We start from the raw sequence: 15921 nt of genomic DNA on the forward strand, positions 1-15921 counted from the left end.
ATATCTTATCATAAGGATATACAAATACATTTACAGAATATGCTGCCTTAATTTCCTTGTACAAAGATTTAAGTGAAGCAATGCAGATGAGGGACATTATATGAAGGCCTATTTTAAAGGTGGTCTTTCTGAAGGACTTCTTCATTACCCATTCAGTTATCCTCAATGGGTCCTATTTGTTTTAAGTGGAATGGGTACAAAAGTGTGGAAACATGAATTTAAATGACAGATTGCCACCATAACATGTGGTCGTTCTTATGCTCTGATAAAGGTTGACTGCCATAGGAGGATTAATTCTGAAATTGAGACGTAATTATGTATTTCCCTCTACAAAAGCCACTATACTGTGACTATTCAGTGGCCCTACACAAAGTCTCAAATTATTAAAAATAAAAAATGACAAATTAAGAGTTGTGTAGTCCTATACAACTTATAATAGAGTTGGGTACATTGCGGATTCTCTTTAAATTAAGGACATTTGTAATCTGTGTCGAGATATTGTGGGTTGTTTACTACTGAACAATTGACATAAAAGGCACAAACAGTAAAATAGGTATTTCATACAAAGGAGGTTTATGTTAGTGTGATTAAAAGCAGATAGTTAAAATGAAACAAAAACAGACTATTCTTGCATTAGTAGGCAATTTAAGTGCAGAGAAGTTAAAAAAAAACAAACAAACACACAAGGTTAAACCAACAAAGAAGCAGAAGAAGCAAAAATATAAGTAGCATTTTATTACACATTTATAAATAAAAAGTACCGATAAGCTTGATTATGCTACTTGGACGTTATTTTTTCACATCATTGGAAGCAACAGATTTTCTTCTTTTTAGACGATAGAGTCTGCGATTTGCAGCATTCTGTCGCTGCATAGAGACATAGCAAAATGGGTTTTTGGTGCTTTGCAGCTCTGAACCGATACCTTTCTTTGAAGGGGGCTGTTCCTTGTGATGATCCTCTGGTGGGCGCTTACGTCCGATAGGAAGGACCGTTACATGACTGCTGACTTTCTCCATTCCCCCTCTCATTTCTTTCATGGTTTTCTCCTACACAATAAATGAGGAAAACAAATATAATATTTCTGAATGTTTGTGTGCCCTAAAATGTATAATTTCAGACTTGAATAAAATTAACTTATCAGATTTTTATCAGATTTCTCAAAAATACTGTGTTTCTACTTAATTATTCCATATTTTATTTTCACTTTGTTATTTCTAAGACACACCCCAATAATTGTATGCTGCGTTTTATTCCCTCTGGCCTCATCTTACAAGTTTTCACACATACACGATTTATGGCAAGTTTAGATCCCAGTTTTGTTTAAAAATAAATAAATAAACCACACACAACAAAAATTATCTGATCTTAAATTCCCACTATTATGCTTAAAAAAAAAAAAATGTGTATGCATATATTTGTTAATTCAGCTATTAACTTACATAATCTTCATATTTATGCTCCCAGTGAGACACAAGTTCTTTTAGTTTGTCGATTGCAGACTCCTTTTGCTGCATCATCTGCATCATCTGATCAATTTGCAGTTTTTGAGTAGAGAGTTTCTAAAAGAAAATTAAAAGTTACCACTCGTCTTTCTTTAAACAAACAACGTTCAGAAGAAACAAATAAAAGCCTACCTTATCAGCTTCTTCCAGGTGAATGCTTGTCTTGCGGTATTTTTCAATTTGCTTTTCCAGCTCTAAATACAAAATGAATAGCAGTTATAGAGGAGAAGACAAACGACACCTAATTGTTTATGTCTAAAAATTCAATTAGTTAACATTAAAATTAAAAAGAAACTATTCTAGAAATATACATTTTATATAAATAAAATGTCCCCCACCCTTGTTCACATGAGTTTTCTGGGATGGATTAAATGCACCCCTGTGCCATTTCTTGCTTAAAATAGTCCTGCAGGAAACTCTACATTTTATTTTTTTTTATAAAATATACTGGGTGAAAATCCATGCTAAAATTTTTAAAAGAAAAATAGCGATGCAGTGGACCCCCCAAAAAAGTGACCTGGAAGCAAAGAAACATAGAACAGAATACAAAAAAACATTGGATAATATGTGAAAGCAGCCAACCAAAAGAACACCAACGTATCCAATGTTGATCGAGGTGGGATATTCTTTATATAAAACTATATTCAAGGTGGACTGTGCTCTTAGAATCGCTTCTAAAAATGATACTTTCATTGCAATTGATTTCTATTATTTTTAATCTTGCCTAGCTGGTATTTGTGGAGAGTCGTATCTGAAAATATTAATTCCCAAGTATCAACCATACTGTACTAAAGTACTTCACTTTAGCCTACAATTAACCATGATTGCGTTCAAGAGTGTATTTAAAGTTATTCTGAGGATTTACCAGCAGATGTTTTCTTCAATTCTTCCTGAGTTTTGAAGAGGTCAGATGACACTTCTTTTAACCTTTCTTTCAGGCCTGCTGTGATATCTGGAACATCAGGAATGGCAGCAATCTGCAAGTGAGCCTCTACTGCTTGCTTCTTAATCACTGCCAGATCAGTCTGCATAGAGGAGAAAAGCCCCTGGAGTGGCAGACTGGTTTCACCCACCTGCCGAGTAAAAACAAAAGCTGAATATCCCCACATCATTCATTGTGAAGAGAGACTTTCCAAAAGTACTATATTCCGCAGCAGTTTTTTATATTCAAATATATCGCCTAAGTTAACATGAAACATCAATACATTTCCATTCCTCCACCAGTGTTCGTGGTTTGTGATTACAAATCAGTGATAGACAGTCAGACATTGAAAACTTGTATGAGAAAGAGAAATATTGCAACTCAGAGGTTGCTGCCTGTGAAACAGTATTTTCACAGTCTTTATTCACAGGTCCAATTTACATAATTTGTACAAATTTAAGTTCTAATAAATGATTGTGCTGTACTAAGTTCACAATGCGAGAGATCAATACCTCAATGGCAGGTTCAGTTTCACTGCATTTTGTAGTATTGGGTTCTTCTCCATCCTGTTTTTCTGTACATTTTCGTACCAAATCCTGGAAGATCTCCAATCTTTCATCGCACCTTTCTTCCATTAACTCCTTTTCCTTTTCCAAACGTTCACTAAGGGGAAAAAAAAGCAATGAAGTTAACACTGAGATGAGCAAATTGTTTCATTTAGTGGCAATGCCAATACTTCACACGTAGCTAACACGTAGTTTTGAAGATTTACAGAGTCTAAAATATTGTAATGTAAAAAGGAGTTGCTGACTAGGTCTATTTCTGCCAGAAAACAATATTATCCATGTGTCTTTTTAGCCAAATCACAAACCAGTAGAATATAAGAATTTACAGTGTGATTATAAATTATAATTTTTTTTATTTTTTTTGAACTAAACAACCACAATGAAACTGCTGCCATGCTTACATGTCTAATGAGGCATGAAACATTGTATGTAATGAAAAGAAATGCTGAAAAGAACACCATGCCAGTGTTGGCGCAGGTAGGCCATCGCTCTCCAGAGGAGGTAATTACCTAAAGTCATTCTCTCGTTCCATAAAATGTTGGGTAAATTCTTTTGCTACTTCCTCACGGATTCTAAGTTCCATTAAGAGTTTATCTTTTTTCTCATTTACCAGTTTGGTTTTCAAGTCTTCTACGAGATCCAACAGTTTCTGTAAGAAACAGCAGCGTTCAAATTACAATAAAAACAAACAAAACAAAAAAAACCATGTGCCTTTTAGTTGATAAACAGCAAGTTGGGGGGGGGGGGAGACATTATGGAGAGCCAATTGCACAGTTAAATGAAAAATAGTTTACTTGGCTTGTAAAACACAAACCTGGTATGCATCTTTCTTAATGATAATGTCATCTTCCTGATCGTCATTCGCCTCCTCTTCATCATCAAGATCATCAAGATTGGTACAGTCAAGACACTCTTCATCCTCAGAGTTGTCCTCAAGTTCTGAATCATCTCCATCCTCCAGGACATCCTCTAATCGGGAATCCCATTGCACAGTTGCCCGTTTTCTGGATGTCCATATCTTGCGGTCAGCATTATTTATTATAAATGAGACTTCTCTAGCAGTCTTTTTCTGACCATATGTTAGACTTTCTGAAGTCTGACAAGAATCCAATATAAGAACCTATTAAAAAAAAAAAATACACAATACAAATCAAAAAACTGCACTGATTGGTATATACCTATATAGCACGCTTCATGTTTACCTTTACAAAACCTACCTTCTGCGCCACAGCTGAGAATTTCAACACATTCAGAGTCTCATCATAGGAAGAGGCCGACTGACAGATGTTGACAATCATGCTCACTTTGCCTTTGCCGGTAAAGAAACTTTGAAGGTAGTGTGTGAGCTTACTTTCTCGGAAGGGCACATGCTGCTGAATCCTAAACAAGAAATCAAATAATCATGACTGTCAGGGGTGGACTGGTATGGGATAAGGTATTGTTGAGCGAACCCTCAGCCCTTTGCAAACTATCAATAACTAACCTACAACACTAGCACATGTTTACTGTAACACACATACTTACACTAAAATATACTCACTCCATCATACCCCAACATTATCAATCACATATCACCTTGACTTTCCCTGGTGCTTTTCCTTATAGCGGCTTTTACCGCAGGGTCACAACACATGACCCCACTGTGATCCCGTCTGCAAAAGTGGGCCAATGCTGGACGGACTTGCCTAATAGATTACATTTTTTTTTTTTTTAACATATCCAGTTAACACAACTAACATTTTAAGTGGGAAAAAGCACTATACACTAAAAAAAAAAAAAAAAATGGACTAAAATCAAGAACTTACTTTGATTGCTGACTGTTCTTCAATGCATTGATGCATTTACCGAGTATCAGCAAGGAGGTGTTTATATTTCCACTCTCTTTTAATCTTTCCCCTTCATTCTGGGTTTTTGTGCATCTTTCAGACCCAGCCAAGTCACAAAGTGCCATTCTTAACAGAGGAGAGAAAAGTACAACATTTACTTCTAGTTTGGCTCTATAAACAATAGGAAATACTACTCCTGCACCCTACTCAGTTAAGTCTAGTGTATACATTTGGAAAACGAGAGAAGGGCCAATAATTCTACACAATGTTTAGTAGTCAAAGAGCAAGCACAGTGACGAGGCGCACAGTGAAAGGCAAATTAAGATTTAGGTTTACAGGGTGTCTAGATAAAGTAAAGAGTCAGGTGATTAACACATTATGTGGTAACAATACTTGTAAGATTGTACTTACTCGCTAACTTTGACAACACGCGGAATATCAGCATCTTCAATTTTTAAGAGACGAACAGTGAATATGCTGTGACTGCAAGAAAAAAAATGTTTGTTAGCAAACATATAATCAGACTTTTTAGGAATTTGGCTTTCACAACAGAGTAGTTTTCTTAGGTGATCAACAACAAATCGCATTGGACTCGGGGGGGGGGGGGGGAATTGGTTGGTGCTCTGAGTTGAGAAATCATAAATGGTGCCATCTTTTCTCAACCAGTGAGAATGTACGCGAAACAGGAGTTATTTTCACTTCAGACTATTGACAAAATGGTCAAATTCCAACCTATATTATTTTCTTTTAACCATTTAGTGTCTTATGAGGCTCACTTTACTTGCTGACAAATAAGGCATTAAGAGCCTAGAATCTGTAAGCTCTAGAACATCCCGTCACCACACATACTTTAACACTCATCTCCCCCCCCCCCCCAAAAAAAATTAAAAAAAACCCCAGCTACTCAGTTATAAGTTGCAGTGGCCACTTCAGTTACCTCCTACTCGAAGAACTATTCAACTTTGTAAATGCAATGCTCTGGAATTTTTTGCCCAAGGCTAGTATGCGGCATGCCTCTTTTGCATCAGACACCTGTATCCACTGTAGATCTGCACAAAATAAGAGGATGAAAGAGGTAGAAAAATAAGCACCAAGCATCTTTTTTTTTACCCATATGTGAATTGGAAAGTGTCAACTAGGCAAAATAACTTTTTAGCGCTCCTCTGTACTCCTTATTGCTCCGTTCTAGTGATTTCACCGTCTCTTTCCAACAATGTTCTACGTTTATACCCCTCAAACATATTGGTTATATTTTGTAAGTGCGTGTATAGTATATATATTTTACATTTTCCTTAAGTAACTTTTTGTTCCCCAAATGCATAACTTTAAATTTATTCATGTTATGCTGTATCATATGCTATTAATGGGAACGCAATTTAATATTTAAACACCTGACATCATGGTCTCTGTATTCATCATAAAGACTTGCTTTTACCTAAATACACATAAAAAAGGTCACAAGTCAATTTTACACCCATGTACACCAATGGTTTTCAAGCTTGATGGGTTAAGAAAATGGCCGAATACCTTTAACAAAGCAGAATCCTTTGATGTCCTGGGCAAGCCGCAAAGTCTTCCGTTTATAGAATTTATCTCCAGATATGGGGTCAAGAAGATCATATATACACTCGTTGTAGATTTCACAGAAGGAAACCCAGACAGAGTATTTTGCAGTACTATCTGCATCTAATCTGAACTCTTCACACTGCGGTAAGCGATCTTCAAACTCTATGACTCTCGAATTTACAAAACCTCCGACAACTGTAGGATTACACAAAAATTTAAAACAAAATAGTAAGAACATACCAGAAAGTATAACAAAATAAATATAAATTAAATCTGGATTTCCTCATAACAAAAAAAGTGTAGATTTTACACATAGAAACCCAATAAAATAAAAAAAATATTTTTTTGTTTTTTAAAACACACATTACCTTCATCATTCAGAAAGTCTGTTGTATCTGCTGAGGTTCTACTGCTGTTACTTCTTATGCTGCATTGCGGATCAACCTAAAGAAAACATACACCAGTACACAGTATTTAAAAATAGAAGAAAAGGGGACTAGATAGGAGGTTCATTTAAAGCCCTTTAAAAAAAAAAAAAAAAAAAAAAAAAAAAAAAACAGCAAAAGTGAAAGAGTCCTTATGATCAAAATTCCTAGACTCGAAGCACACATGTTCATGTATGCATTGAGATTGTACATATATATTGTCCTGCTATTCTAGACACCTAGAAAAATAGAGAACAATAGCAGAGAATTCTGGGAGCTGTAAAAAAGCATCACACCAATGTTTTATATTTCTATTACTATGGCCAAATGTGCATGAAACCAGAATTCCATATGACCAAATTTCATTATTGGCTTCACTGGGGGGGGCGCCAATAATGAGTGTAACTTTTATATAAAATGCTTGAGTAAATAGAAAGTGCTACAGGACATGTGCAAGTAGTGTACATATGCACGCTTCAAGGTTTTATTAAAGTCAGATGAAGGAGGAGTAAAATAAAGGAAGAGGTCTCATTTCCTAATTTCAATAACCATGGAAAGAACATGCTGATTTTCATGCAGTCAAATGTATTGAAGCCCATGCAAAATGGACCCCAAAATGTAACACGAAAACAGGGTTAGAGCTTTAATTTTGGTCTCAGACAAAATTTTAAACTGATTTGCAATTTGAAAAGAAGCATCTAAAGAGATTTCCTTACTTTCAGCAATGGCTAAATATTTTTGTCCTCCACAAAGTAATACAATAAGGAGGTATGGAAGGGCTGAAGACAGGAACAGATTAGCAAACATTTATTTGGAAAAGAGAACTAGCACTCTGAAGAAAATAGGTGTTAATTGACATGAACAGAATAGTTGTCATCAATTTGGAAAGACTTATTGAACACAAAAATCAGTTTGAATACTGCATGATTACCTCTTTAATTTGACGCAGTACATTATTTTTGAAGGCAACTTCGACCTTTACTTGGTCTTTTGTTAATCGTATATAATCTCTACATCTGTGAGGCTTCACATCCATCTTTGAATAAACATTTCCTTGAATGGTGTTAAAAAGCATTTCCATAGATCGAGGCAAAATGCCTGCATCATCCTTTGTACCTGTAAAACAAGGAAAAGCTCACATATAAGTATAAATGTACACAGTTAAATAGTGATAAAGTAAACACTATAAAGAATGTGTTATGGTTGCATAAGGTGAAAAGAGGGTCATTGATGCTGTAAAGAAAAAAAATGAGAAGTCTTCATCCTGAGAACAGATAACATTAAAAGTCTGCCCATTAATTCTGATGGACGTCTTACTCCGTCCTTGATCTTGACTGATTCAGGATGGCCTTTTGCCCATTTCATGCATGAATTCCCTCACTGTATTAACCTCCAACACGTTTGACTGGAGGCCGTTCAATTTAGCTACCACTCTATCAGTGGAGAACTCTCTTCAAAATGTCAATATCCTTCTGGAGATAGGGTCTCCTACACCGTTTTGTAGAGGAGGTCTGACGCGAGATCTGTAAAATAGCAGAACCCACCTCCCTCTCTTGTGAGAGTTAAAATACAATATGTGATGCAAATAAAGATCAAGAAAGGCAAGTCTGCATTTAGCAAGATTTAAAAAAAAAAAAAAAAGTGCAAGAAAAAGGTAATCCCTGTATTAAGAATTGGTAACTGAAAAAATAACCATGGGTTGAAGAAAGTCAATCCTTGAATTAGGATCTCATAAATATAATTAGAGGGAAAAAAATAACCAACCCCTATGCTACCCACCTGATGTACTTAAGTATTAAGTTGTTTTTTGGTATATTTTTGTGTTGGGCCACACGCATGTACGTGGCTCAGAATATAATGATCTTATCTGATTTATACAGCTTTTCTTAAAAACGAATGACTTTCATCTAACAAAAAGGTATAAAATAAATGAAAAATACTCTTAGAGAAGGACTAGTCTGCTCTTTTAAAGGTACATTTTTCCCCCACTTCCCTCACTGCTGAACTAACCAAAAGTAAAAGCTTTTTTCCCCTTTTAGTTCACATAGAACATACCCTGCCTCAATTAGATTTCATTTGTACAAACGACAGAACATATCTTATAATTATTCAAAGGGCTTATGCACTTTCACATGTTTAAGGCTAAAAGCACCAAGCTTAAGCCTTCCGACTCAAAAGTATCTTCTAAGGAAGGGTGTGCGGATGCCATCTGGTAGCCGTATGAATAATAGTAAATGTCCTCCTTTCCCCATGTCCTGCGCAATGTACAGAGCCTTGCAAAAAGTATTCATCCTTTGGCATTTGTTTTGTTGTATCACAACATGCCTACCACTTTGAAGATCCACAATACGTTTTATTGTGAAACAAACAAGAAATAAGACAAAAACAGAAAACTTGAGCATGCAAAACTATTCAATACTTTATAGAGCCATGTTTTGCAGCAATTAAAGCTGCAAGTCTCTTGAGGTACATCTAGCCTCTGGGATTTTTGCGCATTCTTCAAGGCAAAACTACTCCAACCTCTTTAAATTTGGATGGGTTCCGTTGGTCTACAGCATTATTTAAGCCACACTGCATATTCTCATTTGGATTGAGGTCTGGCCTTTGACTAAGCCATTCCAAGACATTTAAGTATTTTCCCCTTAACCCACTCGAGCGTTGCTTTAGCAGTATGCTTAGGGCATTGTCCTGCTGGAAGGTGAACCTCCATCCCAGTATCATATCTCTGGAAGACTGAAACAGGTTTCCCCTCAAGAATTTCCCTGTGTTTAGCAGCATTCATCATTCTTTCAATCCTGACCTGTTTCCTAGATGCTGCCGATGAAAAACATCCCCGTAGCACGACGCTGCCACCACCGTGCTTCACTATGGGGATGGTGTTCTCAAGGTGATGGGAGGTGTTGAGTTTGCACCAGGCATAGCGTTTTCCTTGATGGCCAAAAAGCTCAATTTTAGTCTAATCTGAGCAGAGCACCCTTCTTCCATATGTTTAGGTAGCCTCCAACATGCGTTTTGCCAAACAGCGAACGCGTTTATTTATTTATTTTTAAGAGCTCCTTGGTCTTCATGGAGCCACTTGAAGTGCCTTTTGCTCAGTGGTGTTTTGCAGACTCTGGAGTCTTGCAGAACAGATGTATATATACCAAGATCATGTGACACTTAAATTGCACGCAGGTGGACTTTATTTAAGCAATTGTGTGACTTCTGAATTGGTTGCACCAGATCTTATTTAGTAGCTTCATAGCAAAGGTGGTGAATACATATGTACACCCCACTTTTCTGGGGGGGGGGCTGTGTATACCCATTACATGAAATACAACTAAAAATACATTTTAATTCCAGGTTGTAATGCAACAAAAAAAGGAAAAGTGGCTAATGCTTTTTACAAGGCACTGTATTTAATGGTAACAAAGATCACTTAACATACAAGAATATAAAAAACAAAAAATAAAAAAAAGCCTCCTTTTTGCTGCATCACTAGTCGCATGTAGGACCACCTCACCTGTTACCTAGTCCAGATAATGTTATTGAGGGTTTCTGTGCCATATTACAAGTGATTGCCACAAACTATGACAGACTATTACAACACAATAATCAACAATGTAGAACTCAATATGTATACCAGTAAATACACACATATAAATATATATAAAAATAAAAAACCAAACAACTGCATATTCTCTATTCAATTGTCAGATCTATAGCATAGTAGCCATCAGATCAAGTGTTGATGCAGTGTTAGATGGTTCGACAGATACAGCAGCCACACTTTACCAAATCCAAGACATATCAAATTATACAGCAAAAGGAGGACATCTAGTGGCTGCTACTGATAATAAGCAATAAAAGGCATCACCATGTTCTGCAGCTCTGTACATTTTTTTTTTAAACCATTATGTTGGAAATTTACATTTTGGGTCATTGTCCTCCTGCATTGCACAAGTTCTACTGAACTTTAGTTGGCAGACCGCCACCCTGACATTATCCTGCATGACACAATGATAAACTCTGGAATTCATTGTCCCCTCAATGACGGCAAGCTGTTCAGACCCTAGAGCAACAAAGCAGCCCAAAATCATTTAACTCTCTCCACCAATCATCACTGTTGGGATGATGTTTTCATGTGGTTATGCAGTGCCATTTTACACCATACATAGCGATGCGCGTTCTACCCTCAACCTTAGTTTCATCAGTCTACAAAAAAAATACTTTTAGGTGTGCAGCAATATTTTTTGGACTAGCAGCCTGTTCAGATTGAAAAAAAGATCAACAGAACAGCTCCAGTGATTCCTCAAAGCCTTTAGCGCTTACTGTAGGGCTCTTTTCATGCCCTTTGAGATATCTGGGCACCCAGTTCTAACTGTGGACTGATAGTTATGCAAACTCTGAACATAGTAAGCCTTTTCAGCTTTAAGCAAAACAAATTGTAGGCCTTCTGAGAATTTTTTGCATGGCAAGGTTCATCAGCAGATGCTTCTTGTGAGGAGCATATTATAATTTATTTTTATTTTTTTGGGACAACTTAGCTCGAACACACACCTTCAATCCCATTGAAAAGAAACTCCAGGTTTGCAAACTTCTGACTCCAATTAGCTTTTGTTAAAGTCATTAGCTTAAGGGTTCACATACTTTTTCCAACCCACACCGATTGCCTGAATGATACATTGAATATGGATAAGAATGATCACACACAAGTTGTGTGTAATTTGTAACTAAGATGAAGATCAGACCATATTTTAGGGAAAAAAGTTATACATAAATGACTAAGGGGAAAACATCCAAAAACCCTAGAACTCTTCATCTGGTCAGAATTCAGCCCTGACCTGGTGAAGTATAAACTTGGGGCCCCCGCGACCAGTCAAGGTGCTATATGGACCAAGCATAGAGGGGATCCCAAACTATCTAGGGATACCTTGTTTGTGGGTTAACTCCTTTGAGAAGGCACCAAAACAGCATGTTTTTTGTTCCCCAGACTATTGCGCCAGGTGTCCCAGAGTCAGAAACCAGAGAAATAATCCTGTTTAGAAAACCTTAAATATAATTATGTGACCCTTGTTGAGAACTGTGTTTATTTTGTAAACCTACTGCGTGTGTTAAACCGATTATGTACGTTATCTGATTTAGCTGTGTATACAAGGCTGTGTGTTTCTTCAATAAAATGTTACTGTTTCACTCCAACATTGGTCTTGCCCGATGCTTGGGGTGGAGAGCTGTAATAGCCCACTGTCCTTTTCAGGACGGGACAATCTCTGTAGATGCTACTGCTAGCTACAGCACCATCACAATTCCTGTGTAGCTGCATCCCTTCCTCCTTTCAACACTGGTTCTGTCTGGCACCTAAGGGGTTAATCGCTGTCGTTTAGGGAAGAAGGAAGCATGGTTTGGCGGGTACACCCAGCCAGGGGAAAAGGTATGTGTGAAAAGAAAATAAATAAATAAAACTTTATATATACACACATACCGTATGTGCCCAAATATAGGCCACACTCCCCCCCCCCCCTTTAAGTCTTTAAAGTAGGGGTGCAGCCTATAATCGGGGCTTAACGCAGGAATGTGCAATTCATATCACCTGACAAGCAGCAGTGTTAGGATACAGATCCCCCGCAGCGCTGCAAGGGACCTGGATCCTACTCTCCGATGCTCTGAGCCAGCACTCCCCACAGGGGGGGGGGGGAAGAGGAGGGAGGAGATGTGGAGTGCCGGCTGTTTACGCTCGCATCGCCAGAGCCGGTGAACGTCTGCATAATATGCAATCTCTTGCCGGCACCGGAAGTTGTCTACACGTATCGTGCAGATGTCCCCCGCTAAACACCCGGGAGTCTGCATTGGTAAGTCGGGGGGTTATAATCAAGCCAATACGGTGTATAAAATTCTCTTCACAACACACACGCGTATTAATGCTTTGAGTAAACTATGTAATAAAATCTTACCTTGGAATGTAAAAGTCTTTCCTGCATTGGTCACACCATATGTAAAAATAAGTCGATTATGACCTTTCATAAAATCAATCACTTGCTGTTTTATAGTCCCTTCAAAAAACTGAGGTTGGGTTGTCTCAGGACCAAAGACCTGAGGGAAGAAAAGTCCACTTTTAGCAAATCCCAACTCTTGCATTAGAACAACAATACTTCCAACACATAAAATGAACAAAGCAGTGTAAAGATGGGATTCTTACACTCTGTGTTTAGCATAACTAAACACGAATTAAAAACACCCATAATGTTTGCTTTTTGTTTGGCAATAAATGCACTTATTTTTAGAGGTGTTCAAAGTTTAGATCATGGAAGCCGGGATAGGAAGCAGCCTATAGCAAGACTAGCATTGTCTAATCTATTTTCTGTCCACATTAAAGACTGCTTTAACCAAATCAACATCTTAAACAGTAGAACAGATCTTGAAAAGAAAAACAAATGCGGACATTTTTTTATTTCATTTAATAGCGATACGAGTGCTTCAATCACTGGCAACTGTCATTTTATGGCTGCTATAATAAAAGAGTAAAGAGGTTGCTAGTTGTTTTTTTTTTTTTTTAGGTGAAGTTTTACCAAGCCTAAATGTTAGACAATGTTTTTGGACATTTTTTTATTTTTTTTTTTTAATTACCCAATCCTTACACTTGTGTACAGATGTATTAATGATGCCTTTTCTTTTTCACACACAGATTTATTAAGATATCAAGACATATTATATATGCGTTCAAACACACAAAGTAATTTGTTAATTCGTTAGCAGTTGAAAAGTATTTGTTTGATTTAAGAGCATATTGTATCCAGGAGCCATGCTCAAGCCCAGGGTAACAATGTACAAAGACAGCATGTTAGAGGGACACTCCAGGCAGCATACGATAGCTTTGTGATTCCCTTTATATTTTTGAAAAGGAATGGAAGGGAGAGTCTACAGGCTTCCCCCTATATGTATTTGCCACTTTCCCCCCACCTTAGCCAGTTGCCATACACGAGATGCATTCAAGCCTCCAAGTGCCAACAGGTCCTACCAAAAACACACCGAGCTCTGCAATAAGCCATTTCTCAAGCAGCACCATATTAACACACACACAATCGGTTAGTAACTAACAGGCCATACTCACTAAAGCATCTTCTTAAGCAACACATTCCATTAGCAACATATAACAATACTCTCTTACTTGAGTAAACGTGAATTTCTGAGCCATTGGACAGAGGCCCTTGTCACTGAGTCTACCAGCCTGGGAACTTTGTGGTGCTCGGACCAAAACGCTTTTGAAATCTGGAATACTGACACATTCCTGAAAAAAAAGAGCACATTAAATACATTAAAAGTACTGGGTACGTGCATATTTAAGTCAGAAGGCAGATTAAATACTAGAGCAATATGAAACAGATACTTTGAAAGCGATATTACGTCCATCAAACCATAAGCCACTTCCAGCAGAATTTTATGAACTCTAAATTCCCACTAGGGTTTGTTCAGTCAGTGTTATTAATAAAAAACATATCTTATCGAATGTTCCTTACCTGTGCCTCTCTCTGTTCAATCTCAGATAAAGTGAACGGCCGGACTCTCAAGTATACATGCATATTTTCATTGGAGTCTGAGGAATTTTTCTAGAAATCAAAAAGGAATATTCATAAACAGGAAACACTAATATGTTTCAAATAAAACGCAAAACATGCGACAGTCTATGGAGGAACAGGCTTCAAAGTTGGCCTAAATAAATCAGCTCAATAAAAATATCTGCAGAAACTTTTATTGGAACAAAATAAGATTAAACAGGTTGTTAATGTACTAATCTACATTACCATATATAGCCCTATATTGTATGCTCAAGGAGAAAACACTTGTGTCTTTCGTATATTTTTTTAGTCATGTTCCAACAGTCGCTTTACTTTTAATTATTGTGGTGGTTTCTAGCAATACCTGATTAGGTTCAGCATCAGATCCCTCAAGAAATTTGTCAGCCAGGTTTGTTCTGATGTCATCAACTGACTGGGGTTCTGACATTTCTGGAAGATTTATCCCAACACCAAGATATGATGGCCTGCGAGGAAGCATATGGTCCTCGGTGGACTCCATGTTATCTACAACAGGCGAAAGAAAGAAGAAACGGTTAACAAGTGCAGTAAGCAAGAGGTATAAGCAATAAGAGTTGTAGTTTAAAGGGCAACCCCTGCCATCACATACATTTTAATGCATAACAGCTGAGATGTCCCGTTAAATTTACAAGGTATCCCCCCACTGCCACCGAATTAGAGAGATCTGCATTTGCACCTTCACTTGCCCACCAGCTACTTTGCGCGCAGGAGATGTGTTTGAATGAACATATCTTCAGGGATGTGATATACTTACTGTAAGTCACCTAAAGGGTTGTAGGGGGGAGTACATGTAGTTTAACATGCACAAGGTTTTGGTACAACCCCCCCCCTCCATTCAAATTATCCCATATTTTTTTGTATAGTTCTGAGTTTTTATTTATTTACTTAGGGTAACTAGAGGAGGGCTGTATGGGTGAGAAGGGTATGTTAAACATTTCTTACAGGACTAGGTATGATGGAATATTTTTTGTATATATTTGTTTTGATATATTTGCTATTTTACTAAAGCATGACAAACACTGGAGGCATGGCAGCATTAACCCTTGATTTGCTAGTGCTCGAAAAGGTAATAATGAAATAACAAAACTACTGTAAAAAGGATCAAACAGGCAAAATTGCCAACAGATGTATAAGCAGAATACCATTTTATAATTGTAATGAGACATCACACACCTCTATGTACAAGAAGGGTGGATAGAAACACCGTAGATATGATTGAAGCGGGCACCTCTTTAACCGTATGCTGTCAATGCATGTATTGTAAGTAGTGCAGCATTAAAATAATAACTAAAAGCTTCTATTCTCACACAAGGCTGTCAGATGGGAGGATAAGAAAGGCATTGACAATACATGGCGATATTATATATATATTACATTACATAAGATAGCCTTGCATCAACTAGCATCACCCGGCACAACATATAGAACACCATGGGTCAACAGATACATTGTCTGATGACGGGTGTACTGTTAATGTAACAGACAGCAATACAGACCCAAATAGAATACCTATGTTCCTGACAACTGTTAAGCCTCAAACCA

At 37.3% G+C, this 15921-nt stretch overlaps 1 protein-coding gene across 1 annotated transcript in view; it reads right to left on the reverse strand.

The window, feature by feature from the left end:
• LOC149298949 (kinesin-like protein KIF20B) overlaps positions 1-14860 on the reverse strand; it is a 34361-nt gene extending 19501 nt beyond the window's left edge. The window contains exons 1-18 of the mRNA XM_089486792.1: positions 14705-14860; positions 14302-14391; positions 13953-14072; positions 12739-12877; positions 7740-7924; positions 6752-6827; positions 6345-6569; positions 5755-5866; positions 5229-5300; positions 4797-4943; positions 4209-4371; positions 3806-4111; positions 3501-3640; positions 2961-3088; positions 2369-2596; positions 1636-1697; positions 1441-1560; positions 802-1047 (exon numbers count right to left, since the gene is read on the reverse strand). Coding sequence (XP_089342918.1) covers positions 802-1047; positions 1441-1560; positions 1636-1697; positions 2369-2596; positions 2961-3088; positions 3501-3640; positions 3806-4111; positions 4209-4371; positions 4797-4943; positions 5229-5300; positions 5755-5866; positions 6345-6569; positions 6752-6827; positions 7740-7924; positions 12739-12877; positions 13953-14072; positions 14302-14391; positions 14705-14860 — 2715 coding nt within the window. The remainder of the gene's footprint in view (positions 1-801; positions 1048-1440; positions 1561-1635; positions 1698-2368; positions 2597-2960; positions 3089-3500; positions 3641-3805; positions 4112-4208; positions 4372-4796; positions 4944-5228; positions 5301-5754; positions 5867-6344; positions 6570-6751; positions 6828-7739; positions 7925-12738; positions 12878-13952; positions 14073-14301; positions 14392-14704) is intronic.
• Between the last annotated feature and the right edge of the window lie 1061 nt (positions 14861-15921).

Source organism: Sceloporus occidentalis, unplaced genomic scaffold (genome assembly GCF_023333645.1).
Source record: "Sceloporus occidentalis isolate IW3139 unplaced genomic scaffold, rSceOcc1.0.p SCAF_30, whole genome shotgun sequence".
Classification (NCBI taxonomy): domain Eukaryota; kingdom Metazoa; phylum Chordata; class Lepidosauria; order Squamata; family Phrynosomatidae; genus Sceloporus; species Sceloporus occidentalis.